The following is a 19,487-nucleotide window of genomic DNA, read 5'->3' as shown; positions in this document are numbered from 1 at the left end:
TATTTATTTACCCAATTCATAAAGGTCATACTAAAGTGCAAGTTATCCTTTGAGTTTAACTGATCTGTGGATCAGCATGGAGGAGAGATTTTTAAGGCCATAAATATGAGTAAAGAATAGAATTAAGAGTTTGACCTACCTATTGATTTTCAATTTCAAAAGAAAAATCAACTGGAGGGCTAAGCACTTTGCCACATGATGGATTAAAACATGGATCCGACAAGTTATGGCAGGTTTCTCAATGCCGAGTAACCAACTCAAGAGCAGACAATCATAGGTTGCTCAATGCCAAGAAAAAACCCAGCAAAAGGCAGGACAAAAAATACGATGGATCTTGAGTGCCACATGGAAGATAAGTGGGGGCATAGGACTGATTGAGATTTTGGTAGGGTGTGCTACAGAAAGAGAATGGTTGCTGTGGGAGTAAGGAGGAGAGATGGTAAACAAAACTTTTGGAAGCACAGGGATGATGAAGCAGTATTGAAAAATGCATAATTTTACATGATGCTGACCATCAGCTTCAAATGGCAAAATAAAATTTACTTAGCATCGTGGTATTTAATAATTATTTACTTAATGTTTTGGCACTTCTAAAGATGTAATTCGTGCATTTCATTTCATAAATAATTTGCATTTTATATTACAAAATGGGAATCAGTTTGTTTTTTTAAACTTTGGTGTGTATGAACTCAAAGGGACAGCAGAAAGAGGTGATTAAGGCTCTCAAACAGCAATGCCTAGTTCAAGGACCTGTGATTTCTTCTTTCAAGTGCTATTGAAATAGAAGACATGGACCATCTATGCTGTCATTTACAAAATAAATTTAAAGTGCCAAAAAACTGCGGGAGGAACACAATGGGCCAGACAGCATTTGCAGATGCAATGGACAGACAACGCCTTGGTTGGGACCCTTCTTTAGACTGGTGGAGTACGGGAGGGGGAGAAAGCTAGCAAAGAGAGGTGGGGCACAGCAAAGAGAGGTGGGGCAATGATAGGTGAGGTGAGTGATTGACAGGTGGGTAGAGATAATGACAAAGGCTAGAGTGTAAAGGAGATAAAATGATGTCACTTAAGTACATTCCCCCTCTCCAAACGGGAGATCATCAAAGCTGCACCATCATCTCTTGCAGATGGACAATGCTAACTAACTGCCGAAATGTAAAGCTGGCAGGAAAAAAAAAGTAGAAGGGGACAGGAAGAAGGGAAAAGGAGGGATAAACCAGATTCTTTCAACAATTTTTTTGTCAAAATTGAACATGCACAATTTCTTGTATCTCCAAATGCCATTTACCTATTTTCATTATAAAGAGGTTCACAGAAGATGGTGGATCTTGCTACATTTCCCTGACAAGTGGTTTTCAAAAACAAAATATAGACAAAACTAATACCTCAAGGGCATTGAAGTCAATGAACAAGGGAACTTCAAATGGTAACTGTCTTTGTAAAATAAAAAAAATCTTTGCAAGTTCATTTAGTCCCAGGTGTTTAGTACCTGTCAACCTATCGGTTTGACAAATGATGCCCTGTGGAGATAGACCCAAAATAACACTACTATAAACCAAATGACCCATTTTTGTAATATTTGCCCTACTTACTCACACTGCAGACAACTTTTCAGGGCAATATTTCCAAACTACTACAAATATACTACTTCATTTAAATTTTAATTACCCTTGAATTTAAAACAAATTGATATGGATATGAACCAGATTTACCCCCAAAATAACCGGATTACGTTAAAACGACAAAATGTTTAGAAACCACGCACCTGAAGATGATGCTTTGCAAATCAAAAGGGTATTCAATGATCCCTGTTGTTGGGATTCGAACTCTAAGAACATCTTGTTGGGTTGGTAGATAGGCAGGATCTGATATACGCTCCAAATCACTAAGGTAACTGCAAAAGGACATAAATGCATGAATACAAACATGAAAGCATAAGATTTGTTCAAAGTTGAATTTGTCAACATGCTTCCCTTGGGATCTATACTTTTCACTAAGAAATATGATGGCAAAATGTACTTCCTTGTGATCTCCCTATTTCTCCGAGTTACACTGATAATTCTCCATAATACATTGAGTTGTCCCTCAGGACTATAGATCCACATGCATTGGTTAACAACAGTCACATTTGCCAACTTCAGAGCTGGCAGTTACCTTGAAGATGGTGTCAAATAAATGGAGCCCACAAAACACTTGTATCTCATAAGTTCATAAGTGATAGGGGAGGAATTAGGCTATTCGGCCCATTAAGTCCACCATTCAATCATGGCTAATCTATCTCCATCTCAACCCCATACTCCTGCCTTCTCCCCTGACACCCGTACTAATCAAGAATCGATCTATCTCTGCCTTAAACATATCAATTGACTTGGCCTCCACAGCCTTCTGATGTTTCTTTCCTTTCAGATTCAAGTTTTTTAATTAAGATTTAGCAAATCCTCCTCCTCTGGCTCCCCTTCAGGGTCATATTCCATTTATGCAAATTCTTTAACATGGAGTGACCATTGCATAACAACTGACACAAGATCTTGAGAGCACAAGTTTTAGTCCAAGGATAAGGATAAAACTCAGCAAGCAGGATAATTTTAAACTATTGGTCTAAATCAATCTGAATGAGAAAAGCAATCAAATGAAATAGGTTCTGCATTGACAATACTTTTGGGCTACAGTGGAATTCCATTTCTCGAACAATTAGGAAACACTATTAGTATTAAGTGGCTTAATTCCTATAATGAGATTTTGGGAAAACAAAAAGGCCGTCTTAGATGGTTTTCCATGTCGTCTTCCCACAGGAGTCACACCATTGTCTGTGAATAACACAACAGATAATTTCACCTGCAAGAAGTCATTAAAATTAGCAAACAATCCCATCTATTGACACTTCTGCAACGTTACTGGCAAACAAGGTATCAGAGTCTTCAGTATTTTTAGCTTGCAATAACAAAAGTGAACAATCCAAGACATTTTTGAAAATCCTGCAGGGAAAAATAAGTGTTATTGCGAGTCTGAAACACTCTACTCCCTAAAGCGTTTTCCCTCCATTGCCAGCCTTTGATAAGGTCCCGCACGGCAGACTGGTGACTAAAATTAGAGCACATGGTATTGGGGGTAGGGTGTTGACGTGGATAGAAAATTGGTTGGCAGACAGGAAGAAAAGAGTAGGAATGAACGGGTCCTTTTCAGAATGGCTGGCAGTGGCGAGTGGAGTGCCGCAAGGCTTGGTGTTGGGGCCGCAACTGTTTACCATATATATTAATGATTTGGAAGAGGGAATTAGGAGCAACACTAGCAAGTTTGCGGATGACACAAAGCTGGATGGCAGTGTGAACTGTGAAAAGGATATTAGGAGGTTGCAGCGTGACCTGGACAGGTTGTGTGAGTGGGCAGATGCGTGGCAGATGCAGTATAATATAGATAAATGGTGGCAAAAACAAGGGGCAGATTATTATCTCAATGGGGTTAGGTTAGGTCAGAGGGAGGTACAGCGAGACCTGGGTGTCCTTGTACACTGGTCACTGAAAGTTGGCGTGCAGGTATAGCATGCAGTGAAGAAAGCTAATGGAATGTTGGCCTTCAATAACAAGAGGATTTCAGTATAGGAGTAGAGAGGTTCTTCTGCAGTTGTATAGGGCTCTGGTCAGACCACATCTGGAGTATTGTGTACAGTTTTGGTCTCCTAATTTGAAGAAGGACATCCTTGTGATTGAGGCAGTGCAGCATAGGTCCACAAGATTGGTCCCTGGGATGGCGGGACTGTCATATGAGGAAAGATTGAAAAGACTAGGCTTGTATTCACTGGAGTTTAGATGGATGAGGGGGGTTCTTATAGAAACATATAAAATCATAAAAGGACTGGACAAGCTAGATGCAGGAAAAATGTTCCCAATGTTGGGCGAGTCCAGAACCAGGGACCACAGTCTTAGAATAAAGGGGAGGCCATTTAAGACTGAGGTGAGAAAAAAAAACGTTTTCACCCAGAGAGTTGTGAATTTGTGGAATTCCCTGCCACAGAGGGCATTGGAGGCCAAATCACTGGGTGGATTTAAGAGACCTCTAGTGGAATCAAGGGATATGGGGAGAAGGCAGGCACGGGTTATTGATTGGGGACGATCAGCCATGACCACAATGAATGTGCTGGCTCGAAGGGCCTCCTCCTGCACCTATTTTCTATGTTTCTATAACACAATTGCTTTTATAACACAATTTTGCATAACACAAGATTTCTTAAGTACACAACCATCGCAGATATCATAGCAAAAATGTCTGTATCACCGAGTCACATGCAGAACCATCAGTATTTTTAAATGATGCGACAGCAGATAAGAGGAATGGCACTGCATTATCGCTATGTGAATAAATCAACTCGATAAGTACTTTTCCAAGATTGTTCAACCAAGTAACAGCTGCACAGACGATTTAGGTTTCGGAATTCCAAATGTTCACTTTTCTACTAGGCACAACATTTTATGAATCCCTAAAAGTATTCAGATTAAACTAACTGCACGTGAATGAATGCATTAAATCAATGCCATTTCCAGATTACAGTTGCACAAGTCAAGAAATTAGATTTTCATCTGGTTAAATGAGAACATAAAATTTCAATCATGTTACAAATAATTCCTTGCTCAATATAAAGTTCAAATGAACTTTTTTGCTATTGGAATGATACATTTCAATAAAATCCATTGTGCTACTTTTGAATGAAAATGATGCAGACAAAAATTTGACCTACGTAAGTGAATCAAAAAAAGCCTTCTACTTCAAAGGAAAATGATCATGGTTCAGATGAGTGGGACAAGAACCAGCCCATTTCTGATGATTACACAGGCAAATAATTACTAAAATTCATAACTGAAGTATCAGAAACTATCACTGCGTGGAGCCGCAGGAGTCAACAATGATTATTTCACCTTTGCTTTTACCAAGGTGAAAGTAATGAAGACGGGGAACTGGGAACAGTGGAAGTGGCTTGAGGACAATCAACATTATGGTGAGGTGGTGCTGAGCATCCTAAGGCATATGAAGGTAGTCAAATCCCACGGGCCTGACCAACTATACCCGAGGGCACTATGGGAAGCTAGAGAAGAAATTGCAAATGCCCTGGCTGAGATATATGAATCAACATTAGATATTAGCGAGGTACCGGAAGATAGGCTAATACTGAGCCTTTATTTAAGAAGAGTTTCAAGGAAATGCCTGGGAACTAAAGACCAGTGAACCTAGCATCAGTGGCAGGCAAATTACTGGATAGTATCCCGAGGCAAAAGCTATACATGCATTCGGATAGACAATAGCTGATTAGGGATCGTTAGTTTAGTATTGTACATAGGAGATCATGTTTCACAAAACTGATGTGAGTTTTTTTGACGATGTAACCAAAACAGTTGATGAGGGCAGAGCCAGAGACATAATAGATTTATGGATCTATAAGGCATTTGATAAGGTTCCACATGGTAAGCTGCTCTGGAAGATTAGATTGCACGGGATCCAGGGGGAACTGGTCGACCTGGATAGAAAATGAGCTTTGCAGAAGGAAGCAGAGGGTGATTTGTGGAAGGTTGTTTATCGGACTGGAGGCCTGTGACTAGTGATGTACCTCAAGGGTCGTTCCGGGCCCATTGCTGGTTTGTGGTTTCTTTCAACAATTTCGATGAGAACGTACAAAACATTATTAGCAAGTTTGTAGATTACACTAAAGTGGGCTGTATTATAAATAGTGATGATGGTTATCAAAAATTACTGCAGGATCTTGACCAGTAGGGAAAGTGGGCTGAGGAATGGCTAATTGAGTTTAAAGGGTTTCGGCCCGAAACGTTGCCTATTTCCTTCACTCCATAGATGCTGCTGCACCCACTGAGTTTCTCCAGCTTTTTTTGTGTACCTGTAATGCAGATAAATGTGAGGTGTTGCATTTTGGGCAGAACCTTCACAGTGAATGGCATGGCTCTGGGGAGTGTTGCAGAGCAGAGAGATCTTGGAGTGCAGGTACATAGTTCATTTTATGGGAGCAAAATTTGGTTATTTGGCCCAACGAGTCTACTCCACCATTTAATCGTGGCAAATCTATCTCTCCCTCTCAGCCCCATTCTTCTGTCTTTTCTCATTACCTTTGACACCCTTACTAGGGTTCCTTGAAAGTAACGTCACAGGTAGATCGGGTAATCAAGAAGGCCTTCAGCACATTGGCTTTCATTAGCCAGGCTATTGAGTATAGAAATTGGGATATAGCATTGAGTATTGAGGTAAACCAGCATCTGCACTTCCTTCCTACACATAGAAGTTGGGATGTTATGTTACAGTTGTACAAGATATCGGCGAGGCCATATTTGGAGTATGTTGTTCTGCTTTGGTCACCTTGCTATCGTATAGATGTTAAGCTGGAAAGAGTGCAGATAACATTTAAGAGGATGTTGCCAGAACTGAAGGGCCTGAGCTACAGGGAAAGGTAGGGCAGACCAGGATGTTATTCCTTGGAGTGCAGAAGGCTGAGGGGTGATCTTATAGATGTGCACAAGAGGATATATATATATAGGGTTGATGATGCACAGAGTTCTTTACTCAGTGTAGGGGAATCAAGAACTAGGGAACATAGGTTTAAGGCAAGAAGAGAAAGATTTAATAGGAACGTCAGGGGAAACCTTTTCCATAGAGAGGGTGGTGGGCATATGGAACAAACTACTATAGGAGGTAGTTGAGGTAGATAGTATAATAACATTTAAAAGACATTTGGACAGGTGCATGGATAGGAAAGGCTGAGAGGTATATGGGCCAAACGCGGGCCGGTGGGACTAGTGTAGATATGGCGTCATGGGCAAGTTGGGCCATGGGGCCAGTATCCATGCTCTATGATTTTATGCTAATGTGTCCTTAATGCCTAATTATTCTCTGCGGCCCCTGGTTGCCTCCACTAATCATGCCCCAGCCCCTGTCATTTCCACCCCTCTCTCCCCCATCTAATTCCATCCATCCATCCACTCCTCCTCATCTGGATCCACACTGTGCGCCTGACCACTTTTTACTGGCTATCTCCCCTGCTCACTTTCAATCCAAAGGAAGGGTCTTGATTCAAAATGTCAAGTATAATTTCCTTTATCTGGTGCTGTCTAACCTGCTGAATTCCTCCAGCAATTTGTTTTTTGCTCCAGATTCCAGCATCTGCAGAATTTTGAAGTTGTTTAATTACTATTTAAGTTTATCTGGAATCAATGAAGCTTCAACTAAAGCAAGTATTTCAGGAAATAGAATGGATGTGTAGAATATGAAGGAAACGGGAATAAAGCACATAAGAACATTTCAGAAAATTATTTCAAACCTCAGTACTCTTGTTCTTCAATGAGCACCAAGGAAAATTTTAGAGTATCAGGTCTTAACAGTTGTATTCTTCCAGGACCATCCAAAGATAAAATCAAATTGTATCACTTAAGTTTTATATGGAAACTATGGAGCCTGGTAACAAAATCAAATTATTGCTAAGTGAAAGTAAGTTTGAAACAGTACAGGTTATTAATTTTCCAGATCTGATTGGATTTCATTATTTGTCAAATGAATGATCCAAATAAACCATTAATTTATTTTGGAATGATTTGAGAATTGACCAAAAATGTGCAAATATATAAATGTACAATTTTATACACACACCTTTTTATTTTAAAAGCATTCAGAGATTATATTCGTTGATAGGTTAAATTAAAAGGGTCACATATCCTGGTTCAATCCAAGATAGTCAAACATGTCACGTACTTACTATTTAGCAGAGTCTGACAATTGATATTCTCGCCTTCGGTCATAACACTCTTGAATTCCTGGATCATGCCACAGAGTCTTTATTGCACTTACATATGGACTACTGAACGATGCTACTTTTTCTACATCAACCTCTCGAATCAATTGTGCATTGGCCTAGAAAACAAAGAAAATATGATTCTCTTAAATTTGGTTCTTCATCAAGACACTAAAATTATCTAGTATACATTTAAAAAGACAAACTATCAATTACAAATGCCCAAAACCAAAGCTCATTTCTGTAAATAGGATCAGCAATTAAGGCTCATTCCGTTGAAACCAATCAAGCCTGATACTCCCAGAGTACACTGCTCGCTCTTGGCTCCACCACTGCAGATTCTGACATGCTCCAATCGCTTGTGACCATCGTTAAAAACCCATACTCAGTAACCATATTTCCCGCAAACATTGTTATTTCCAAGTACTAGTCTTCAATCCAATTTTTTATTGAATGATTGCCATGAAAATATATTTTCAGGCTAATAAACATAGAGGTACCTCAATTCCATATACTTCTATCATGTGTCCTTTCAACCTCCAGCATTCCAGAGATAACAATTTAAATTTGTCTCTCCTTGTAGCTAATACCCCCTAATCCAGGCAGCATTGTGGTTAACTTCTTCTGCACTCTCTCCTTCCTTCACATCCTTCCTGTAATGGGGTGACCATTACTCAATACTCCAGATTCCAGCATCTGCAGAATTTAAGTTGTTTAATTACTATTTAAGTTTATCTGGAATCAATGAAGCTCCATATAAAGTAACTATTTCAGGAAATAGAATGGGTGTGAAGAATCTGAAGGAAATGGATGAATCTGAAAATAGGTGCAATACTTAAAATGAAGCCAAACCAAAGTCTTATAGAACTGCATCGACCTCGTGATTAATATACTCAATGCCCCAATCAATGAAGCTAAATATATCATACATAACTTTACACTATCTACTTGTGTTGCCACTTCCAGGGAACTATGAAACTGGACCCTAAAATTCTTCTGCACATCAATGCACATCTTGCCATCAACTGAATACTTTCCTTTTACATTTGCCATCCCAAAGTGCAACACCTCACACTGGATAAATGTGAGGTTATCCACTTTGATGGCAAAAACAAGAAGCCAGATTATTATCTGAATGGTGTCAGATTAGGAAAAGGAGAGGTGCAACGAGACCTGGGTGTCCTTGTATATCAGTTAATGAAAGTAAGCATGCAGGTACAGCAGGCTGTGAATAAAGCAAATGGCATGCTGGCCTTCATAGCAAGAGGATTTGAGTACAGGAGCAAGAAGGTCCTACTGTAGTTGTACAGGGCCCTGGTTGGAAGGCACCAGGAGCATTATGTGCAGTTTTGGTCTCCTAATTCAGAGGAAGGACATTCTTGCTATTGAGGGAGTGCCGCGCAGGTTCACCAAGTTAATTCCCGGGATGGTGGGACTGAAATATGATGAAAGAATGAATCAACTGGGTTTATATTCGCTGGAATTTAGAAGGATGAGAGGGCTTCTTATAGAAACATAAAATTCTTAAGGGATCGAACAGGCTAAATGCTAGGAAAAATGTTCCCCATGTTGGGGAAGTCCAGAACCAGGGGTTACAATTTAAGAATAAGGGGTAGACCATTTAGGACTGAGAGGAGGAAAAACTTTTTCACCCAGAGAGTTGTGAATCTGTGGAATTCACTGTCACAGAGGCCAATTCGCTGGATATATTCAAGAGAGAGTTAGATATAGCTCTTAGGGCAAAGACAGACACAAAAAGCCGGAGTAACTCAGTGAGACAGGCAGCATCTCTGGAGAGAAGGAATAGGTGATGTTTCGGGTCGAGACCCTTCTTCAGACTAGCTCTTAGGGCAAACGGAATCAAGGGATATGGGGCGAAAGCAGGAACATGGTACTGATTTTGGATGATCAGCCATGATCATGGTGATTGGCAGTGCTGGCTCAAAGGGCCGAATGGATTACTCTTGCACCTATTTTCTATGTTTCTACTTGCTCCAATCAAACTCCATTTTTACATTTAGGATTAGTCATGGACAGTGAAACTGCTATCCAATTAGATCAGATAACACTGTACATAAATACAATCAAGACAAATTTAAATACAATAGATAGATCAAAGGGGAACATCCAAAGTGCAGAATATAGTTCTAGGCATTGTAGCACATCAGTCACATAGACAAAGTCCAATGTCCACAGTGAAGTAGAGGTGAATCAGAAAGTATCCATAGCTTATGGCAGGACCAGTCAGAAGCCTGACAACATAAGGGAAAAAGATGCTCCTGAATTTTATGGTGTGCGCTTTCAAGCTTCTGTATCTTCTGCCTGATGGAAGCAGGCAGAAGGAGGAACGACCAGGATAGGACAGATTGATTAGTTTTCCTGCTTTTTCGAGAGCATTAAGTGGTTAGAATCAATCATGGGAGGTCTGGTGTGTGTGCTGGTCGGTCTGGGCTACATATACAACACTGCAATTTCTTGTCGTCTTTGGGAGAGATGCTCCCATACCAAAGTGTGATACAATCTGATAGTATGCTCTCTATGGTGCATCCGTAGATGTTTTAGTCATTGGAGACATGCCCATTTCTCCACCCATTCCTGTGGTTGATCTATACCCCGCAATATATGTTGACAGTCTTCCTCACCGTCTGCAAGCCCAGCAATCTTGATGTCATCTGCGAACTTTCTAACCAACCCATTTTCATCTATGTTCATGCAGGAGATGTTACACCTGTCCCTATGCCTCCTCCCTCGCTTCCATCCAGTAACTGCAACAGTCATTCCAGGTGAGAGAGGTTCACGTTCACCTCCTCTAACCTCATCTACCGCACCTGGTCTTCCCAATGTGGCCCCCTGTACATCAGCAAGACCAAGCGTAGACTTGGCCACCACTTTGTCGAACGTTTGTGCCTGTTCCACCATGGCCGACTGAATCTCCCTGTTGTTAACTAATTTAACTGCCCTACCTATTCCAATACTGACGTGCCTGTGTGCCTCTATTTCCAAAGTGAGGCCACATGCAAACTAGATGAACAGCACCTCAGATTCCACATTGGTGGCTTACAACCCAACGGTATGAACATTATATTTTTTCCAGTTTTAAGTAACAAACAGGCTAAATCCTGTCTGCAGGTGCTCGTCTGTACGGAGTTTATACGTTGTCCCTGTGACCTGCATGGGTTCTCTCCGGTATCCTCCCACACTCCAAAGGCTTACAGGCTTGTAGTTTAATTGGCTTGGTATGATTGTAAATTGTCCCCAGTGTCCGTGTAGGATAGTGTAAGTGTACGGGGATCGCTGGTCTGCACGGACTTGGTGGACCAAAGGGTCTGTTTCTGTGCTCTTTCTCTAAACTAAACCCACAACAGCCTCAGCCTCCTTCCCCCTTCCCTTTCTCCCCCAACAATGGGCTTTCCCCTCCCCAAAACTTGGCTGACTTTGCACCAGTTTCCTTCCCCACTCCCTGTCCACTTGTACCATTTACAATGGATGCACAATTTGCAACTTTACTATCCCAGAGTTTAAAAATTTACAACTCTTTATGCACTCGGCCTCTCACCAGTCTCTTTGGCCTTTGTCCAATGATTTGCCCATCAAATTTGCCTGTTGCTGATGCTAGTTTGTTTTTTTAAATCATAATTTTCCTCATCGTATTTAAATTACCCAGTTATCATACCAGAATTGTTTTTTTTTTATAAATTCTGCTTTTCAGTCAGACCTTGCATGTTGGTCAGGTGGTTTAATTATTATGCTACTGTACCCTGTTGGAAGGGCAAAAAGGTACAGCGGCTAGTTTCAATCACAAATCTTAGTACGGTGAAGTTTGCATCTTACTCCTCCTCCTTCCTTAAATTAATTAGTTTTCTCCCATAGACAAACTGATGTCAGTTGGTAGGTTAATTGGTTACTCTAAATTATGCTGAGCCGAAGTGGATGATGGGAGAATCATGGTGGAGAAAATGACATATGGAAGAGTTTACTGAGAGATAAGGGAAATGGAATTGATGGGATTGCTCCGAGAATTGGCATCAACTCAAATTGCTTCCTTCTTTCTGATGAAAAATTAATGTGACACTTTTTGCCATATAATCACCATAAGAAACATCACACAGTGGTATTAACATCAGCAGTGGCATTAGATTGGATTAACAAAATTTAATTCAAGGAGGTTGATTTTAGTAAGCCATATAAAGAATTGGTCAGAGAATTTCAGAGCTCAGGGACTCGGCAGCTGTAAGCACAGCTGCCAAAGGTGAATCAATTAACATCACGCATGCATAAGGGACACAACCATACGGGTGCAAATATCTGTTTTTTTTCCCTGAAAACAAAGTCAAATAATTAAAGGCATTTTGCTGGATTTAGGGTCAATGCAGTCAAGATTAAAAATTCAATAGTGGGAAAGAAATATAATTGTAGTAGATTGGGCTACAATAGCTCCTGGAAAGATTGAACTTGGAGATTAAATGGAAAATGTGAACTATTGTTTGAATGACAGGTGAGACACAATTTCAGACAAAAATAGCAGACCTCACATTGCCCAGGTAGACAATGATTTATGTATTTCTTCAAGCTATGTCCCACAAATTGGGCTACTGGCCCAAAATTGAACTGTTAATCAATGCCTTGAAAAGGGTAACATGAAATTGTTTGAAAGCAAAAAATACATTTTATTCATTGTTGAGTGGCATTGGGAATTAAACCATGAAACAGGCTAACATTCAGAAATTTGCAGTTGAGCTACATGCACAATCAATTGCACTGCTTTCTGTAATTACCAAAAGCACAACTGCTGTGAGACTCAAGGAATATGCTAAACTGCCGCAGCAAAGCTGGGGCAGGAAGTTACAGTAACCATGTGGATTCAAATAAAGAACAGTACAAATAAAGAAAAAAGATGGAAGTAATTCCCTACTTTAGAATTTTGGGTTACCTTTCAATTATACCACTTGAATATAGTAATTTTGAAGGGCAATCAATATAATCAAGCAACCTCTAAACTTCCTACCTAGCTCCACTGATGGAGCTCACTTGGATTTTAACAGAGAAGCATATACTTGAAGGAATTTCCTAACATTTACAATATGGAATCTACACACCCTAGCACATGGCAATAGTTACCAGATTTCTGGAATCATATTTATACTATTTGTGCTGGTGCTTTCAGACAAGGAGCTGTGGGAATTTTAATTATTCTGTACTATTTTGGAAATGAATGTATGGTTTGATTGCTTAAAAACCTGAATATATTTTGCTGTAAAGTCCTCAGGCACACCCATCTTCAGCTGCTTTATCAATTATCTTCCTTCTATCGGAAGTGGATAATTGTTGATGATCACAGCGATCAAGTCTATTCACATCGACTACAATAACAAAGCAGTTTATACCATGTGCAGCATGCCCCGGTTAATATTCAGGCTAGCTCTGATGTTGATAAGTTAAATCAGTGCTGCTGAAGTGGCTGACAATGACCAGGGCAAGAAAAAATAAAGAGTTAGGAAGTGACTCATTACCTGACTTCCTAATTGCCCTATCCCACGGTACGAGTTCATTCCAAGAGCTCTCATGAGTTTGCCCCGATTCGAACTCTAAGATTTACAGTAATGGCCGCTCGTCGGTACTCAAGGCTCTCGTGGACATTTTTCAACATGTTGAAAAATCTTCACGAGTCTTCTCGAGCTTACCTGCTGTTAGCGAGTCTTCCCGAGTACCTGCCGTTAGTGTTACGAGCCGCTAAGAGACGTCCCCGAGCTCCAACGTACCCGCTACGTTCATTCTCCGTGGTTATCACGAGTTTGATTTTTTTTTAAACTCAGGAGAGCTCTTGGAATGAACTCGTGCCGTGGGACAGGGCCATAAAGCCTATTATCAATACAGTCTCACAATACTCATTCTAATTGTGAGGCTGGGCGTAGCTTCAACAACACAACTCGGCTTTCGAGCACCTCAGCCAACAGATTCAATATTTAGTCATTACACTTTTGGCACAGAGTAGCGTTTATGCTGTACTGCAACAACCCACCATAGGTTCTTTTGACCTTCTGAACTGAAGACTTTCATCTACAAAGGCAAAGGTAGTCATTAGTTGGCAACGTCCCTATCTCCATTGCTTAGAAATATGAAGCATTGCATCATCAAGTTAATTGCTGAAGCTCGAAAAGGACAGAGTGTCTGTAGTACAAGGAGTGCTACCATTCAAAGTGGTGGACTCACTACTATCTTAAGGGCACTGGGGATGGGCAATAAATAATGCCTGCCTCACAGCACTGGAGACCCGGGTTTGATCCCAACTACGGGTGCTGTCTGTACAGAGTTTGACCGTTCTCCCCGTGGCCGCATGGGTTTATTTCGAGATCTTCAGTTTCCTTCCACACTCCATAGACAGACAGGCCTTGTGGGTTAATTGGATTGGTATAAGTGTAAAATTATCCATAGTGTGTGTAGGATAGCGTTAATGTATGGGGATCGCTGGTTGGTGCAGACTCGGTGGACCAAAGGGCCTGTTTCAGCACTATCTCTAAATTATAAAATATAAATTTAAAAAAATTGTGTCTGATCAATATATGATTATAACTACGTTAGGAAAAGGGAAAGTAAATGAAGCATGTACAATATAGATTTTCATAATGCATTTGGCAAATTTAGGGTTCCCAAAATAGGGGAGGCTATATTCGCATTAAGAAAGTCACAGTTAGGGGGGGGGGGGGGGGGGGGGGGGGGGGGAGAAGTAATTCTCAGGTTGGTAGACAGTTACTAGTAGGATGCCATAAAGATAAATAATGAACTATCAGCTCAATTATTTGTATCAATATTTTTTTTTTAAAGTATTCTAGACAGGTTCAGTGAGTAGACAAAGGCAGATGCAAAATAATGTTGGTTAAAGTGATATTATTCATTTGGCTAAGATGGATATATATTTTTTAATAATGAAATCTGAGCGCCTCAATTTATTAAACAAAGAAAAAAACAAGAACCAGTAATCAGGATGAAAGCTGCAAGTTGGCCTAATCACATAAGAGTTCAATATAGAACTAAGGAAGCCGTGTTGCAGCCATTCAGGACTTAAGAATACCACATTTGAGGCACTGTATGTAGTTTTAATTGACATTGAATTAATATACTCTCCTTGAAAGTAGAATGCCTAATTCTTGGAATGAGGAGATCATCTTTTTGGAGGAATGCAAGTTTGGAATGATTGTTCATCTTAATGAAACCCAAAGGCTATGAAAGGTTTGAAAAGAGAATTTGCTGACAGGCTGGTTTCTCAGGTTGAAGGGGTTAGAATGACAGGGCTTGTTTGAAGATTCCTATAGGTTCAACAGGGTTAGTCTCTCACACTCCTTTGAAACTCTCCAGGGTCTCATTGTTGCATTGCTATCAAATTTACATGGTCTGTTTCCACATTCCTTTTAATCTCGCTGGTCATTAATACTGAGTGACTTGAGGGATAAGGATGTCAATCAAGAAATGACACGATGTGTAGATCAGCTTGGACCTTATTTTGATAACCACTACAGTGGTAAATGTATGACTTAACAATGCTTCTATTTGGTGTTGCTTTATTATTGCCATGTATACAAAGAGTGAAAAACTTTACTTTGCGTGCAATCATGGCAAATTAATTAAAATATTCAAGAATTTTCGTAAATTGTTTGTGGTGCAGTGCTTTTGTGTTCATGTTAAATCACAGTTCAATAAAATGTGACCCAACCAAAGTGGCCTGGATTTGTTTTTCTGCAGTTTTATCCAACATACTGTGAAGCACTGGAAGAATTCAAAACACTATTTTCAAGATGAGCTGCAATTATTGATTTCATCCCAAAGAGACAAAAAGTCCTGTTGAATTAATACCATTGTTCAGCATGACATATGCACCAATGCGAAAGAAATGAGCACCAGGTTCTCAAAGTTAAACCCAAATTCCACAGTTGGGATAAGGTGCAGCTTGCAAATCAGGTGGTCTCATTTGGAGCTACAAAATCACTACAGTTTGAGACGCAAGGAGCACGAGTGAATCCAAATGCTTAAAGGAGAGAATGAAAAGGACGAACATTTGACATTTGAAAATGCCTTACACTGAAAAAAATGGTTGCCAATAATGCTAGATGTACTATGACCAAACTGAACAAATTCAAATTCAAATCTATCCACCTACTCTTCAACAAACTTAAGTTTATTCTGTCAAGAGTACACTAATACAGCAACAATTAATTGGTATTAGAGGTTGATCGTAAAGTAATGGCAGATGTACAATTCTCACACAAGCCAGCTTCATTCTTTCCAAGCAGGAGGTATTACAATTTAACGAAAAGGGCATTTTGTTTTCTTAACATTAAAATACAAGAAGAAATATAGAACTCGAGTACATCTTACAAAAGGTAATAAAAATGTGAATACAAATAGATATGCAATCGCACTAAAGTGTGCAAAAAAAATGCTGAATTGCTTTGACTAGTATCATGATTGCCATATAATTTTACGAGACAAATTTGTGGAATTAATTTATTTTGTTCTAGCTAAATATCCTGCAGGGCAATAGCTAATCCTCTTTGCTATATGACATGCACACATGTTGTGCTTAGTTGAATGAACAAGTGACAAAATATCGAAAATATTACATCTCATATTTGATAAATATTTATTTGCCTTTAAGTACGATTTACAAACACACTGCACCACAATGATTCATCAAATCTTTCTGGCAAAATTTCTCTATACTTGAAATGCAAATATTCACAGCTCACTAACATCCTTACTAGTCTGGATAATACGCAATCCCAACCCCATTGTGGTTTATTCTGAAGTGCTGTAATGGAGTAACTCAGTGGGTTAGGCAGCATCATGAGTATATGGATAGGTGGTAATTTGAGCTGTTTCCAATTTCAAGAAAGTGCCCCATCAAAATTTCAAATGAAGTCTTGCCAAAATATAATTGGCAAGTACCAGTTTCCACAGCTACATCAATACTGTGAAATTAAAGTATTGTGCGATGTGACACTGTTCCACAAGAACGCAAGGCAATCAACCCAAATTGTATTGCAGTATTTTCATATTTCCTTCTGGGCCCAGTAATTGCAATAAAAACACAAAATGACACATTTGATAGTCAATGAGCAACATCAATGGAGACATAAGGAACTGCAGATGCAAGAATCTTGCAAAGAACACCAAATGCTGGAGCAACTCAGCAGATGAGGCAGCACATCTAGAGAACATGGATAGGCAAAAGAAATTGCAGATACTGGAATCTTCCATAGTCTGGTCTCATAACCAATACATCACCCATCCATGTCCTCTAGAGATATTGCCTGACCTGCTAAATTACTCAGCACTTTTGTGTTCCATTCTACATCTGTGTCACATATACATATAATAGCAGCTAATAAGTAAACTCTCATTTCCAATGATAATTGTTTTGAGAGCTGCAAAATTCTTATCTTATGTTGCCCGAGTTAGAAATATTAACCATATCCATTGCCACAAATCTTTTTTAATGTTTCAGTTAGCACGCTAATTTAGCAAGCAGTTGCAAGTTTCCTCTTTCGTATGAGAAGCAATAATCATTGGGAGCATTGTTCAGTTCGAATGAGCAAAGATCTGGCAAATGGTGTATAATGTGGAACAATGTGAAGTTGTCCATTTTGACAGAAATTGGAAAAAAAAACTAGATGGCTAGAAATTATTGAGCTGAATTGTAATTGGATTTGGGTTGTCCTAATGTGAGATTCACACAAAGCTACCACACACAAACAGTTAGTAATTAGGAAAGCTAAAATTGTTATGTTTTCTTGCTAAATTAATTGTATACACGTCCATTGACACTTGGTCATCAGGCAAAGGTTTTGTGCACATTATTTTCCTTATTTAGGAAGGATGGTAACAATATGAAAAACAGTTAAGTAGTGGCTTACAATACTGATAACTGGCATGGGTAGGAGTTTATGGGGAAAGGTTAAACAGACCAGGCTTATCTCGAGGCTAGTGGAATTTAAAAGTGTAAGGAGATTTAATTGAAGCATATCCATGCTATCAAAACCCCTCAAGATTTTATGTGGAGAGATTTATTGTGGGATAATATAAAATTAGAGATGATAGTTTGAAAATAAGATGTCAATTTAAGACAGTAATGATAATTTTCTTTGAAACTCTTTTCCTCAGAGGTGAGGGAAGTTGGCTTTAATTTTTTTAAAAGACAATATTGGATAGATTCTTGATAATCTATCGGATGAAAAGTTACTGAGAGTAGATAGGACTGTAGATTTGAAGTTACATTCAGGTGGTAGAACATATCCAAGCTTCAACTGGTGTCTACTCGCGCACAAGTAAGAGGCAGATTTAAAAACCAATTGACTATCTGTTAATCAAAATAATGTTTAAACTAGATTGGCAGAGAGACAGAATTAAAAGGCAGGAGTGAGGCAAGTGAGAGTCTCTAAGTCAATGAAAATAAGTTCCATAGGCAGGGTAGGCAGTGACTGGGCAGTAGGCAGAAAGGATTAACTTTATTTCAATACGAGAGGATCGTCAGGTCAGACGGATGAACTCAGGGAGTGGATAGGTACGTGCGACTGGTATGTTATAGCCGTGAGGGAAAACTGGTAAGGAAGGAACAGGACTAGCAACTTATCATTTCCGGGTATAGGTGCTGCAGGCAAGATAAAATTGGAGGTCAAAGAGGAGGGTATCGCTTTTCTTATTAAGCTGAATGTCAAGGCTATCATCCAAGATTACATTATTGATGGCTTGTTCAATGAAGTTCTTATGTGGAGTTAAAACTAAAAAGGGGATGATCATCTTGTTGGGAGTGTACTAAAAGCCCCCAAATAGTCAATGGAAAATAGAAGAACAAGTATGTTTGGAGATTGATGGCAGTTGTAAGAGTAATAGGTCAGTGTAGGGTTTTTTAAACTTTCCTAATATATACCAAGGATATATTGGGGGGGGGGGGGGGGGTAGGAACTGAAAGAAATACACATTAGTCAGAAAATGGTATAAGGTAAACTGTTGGGACCGAAGGCAGATAAATCCTCAAGGTCTGCATCCCACAGTATTCAAGGAGGTGGCCCGAGAAATCGTGGACGCATTGGTGATCATTTTCCAGTGTTCTATAGACGCTGTATCAGTTCCTGTGGAGGGTGGTTAATATACCTTACTTTTTAAGAAAGGAGGGAGACATTGGTAGTGGGGAAGATGCTCGAGTCGATTATTAAAGATGTAATAGCAGCGCATTTGGCCATTCAGCATGGATTTATGAAGGAAAAATCATGCTTGACTAATTTTCTGGAGTTTTTTGAAGCTGTAACAAGTAGAATGGATAACGGAGAGCCAGTGGATGTGGTGTATCTGGACTTTCAAAAAGCCTTTGACAAGGTCCCTCACAGGAGAATAGTGTGCAAAATTAGAGCACATGGTATTGAGGGTGGGGTATTGACATGGATAGAGAATGGTTGGACAGACAGGAAACAAACTGTAGGAATTAACGGTCCTTTTCAGAATGGCAGGCAGTGACAAGTGAGGTGCCGCAAGGCTCTGTACATGGACCCCAGTTATTTACAATATATTAATGATTTAGACAAAGGAACCAAATGTAACATCTCCAAGTTTGCGAATGACACAAAGCTGGGTGGCAGCGGGAGCTGCGAGGAAGATGCTATGAGTCTGCAGGGTGACAGGGATAGGTTGGGTAAGTGGGCAGATGCAATATATT

General features: G+C 39.7%; 1 protein-coding gene across 1 annotated transcript in view; it reads right to left on the bottom strand.

Moving 5' to 3' along the window:
* Positions 1–19,487, bottom strand: part of LOC129711338 (guanine nucleotide-binding protein G(q) subunit alpha-like) — a 94,821-nt gene that overhangs the window by 13,786 nt on the left and 61,548 nt on the right. The window contains exons 3-4 of the mRNA XM_055658929.1: positions 7,748–7,902; positions 1,769–1,897 (exon numbers count right to left, since the gene is read on the bottom strand). Of these exons, the coding sequence (XP_055514904.1) occupies positions 1,769–1,897; positions 7,748–7,902 (284 nt within the window). The remainder of the gene's footprint in view (positions 1–1,768; positions 1,898–7,747; positions 7,903–19,487) is intronic.

This window comes from Leucoraja erinacea, chromosome 29 (genome assembly GCF_028641065.1).
Source record: "Leucoraja erinacea ecotype New England chromosome 29, Leri_hhj_1, whole genome shotgun sequence".
Taxonomy (NCBI): Eukaryota; Metazoa; Chordata; class Chondrichthyes; order Rajiformes; family Rajidae; genus Leucoraja; species Leucoraja erinaceus.
This window is presented reverse-complemented; position numbering and strand designations above follow the sequence as displayed.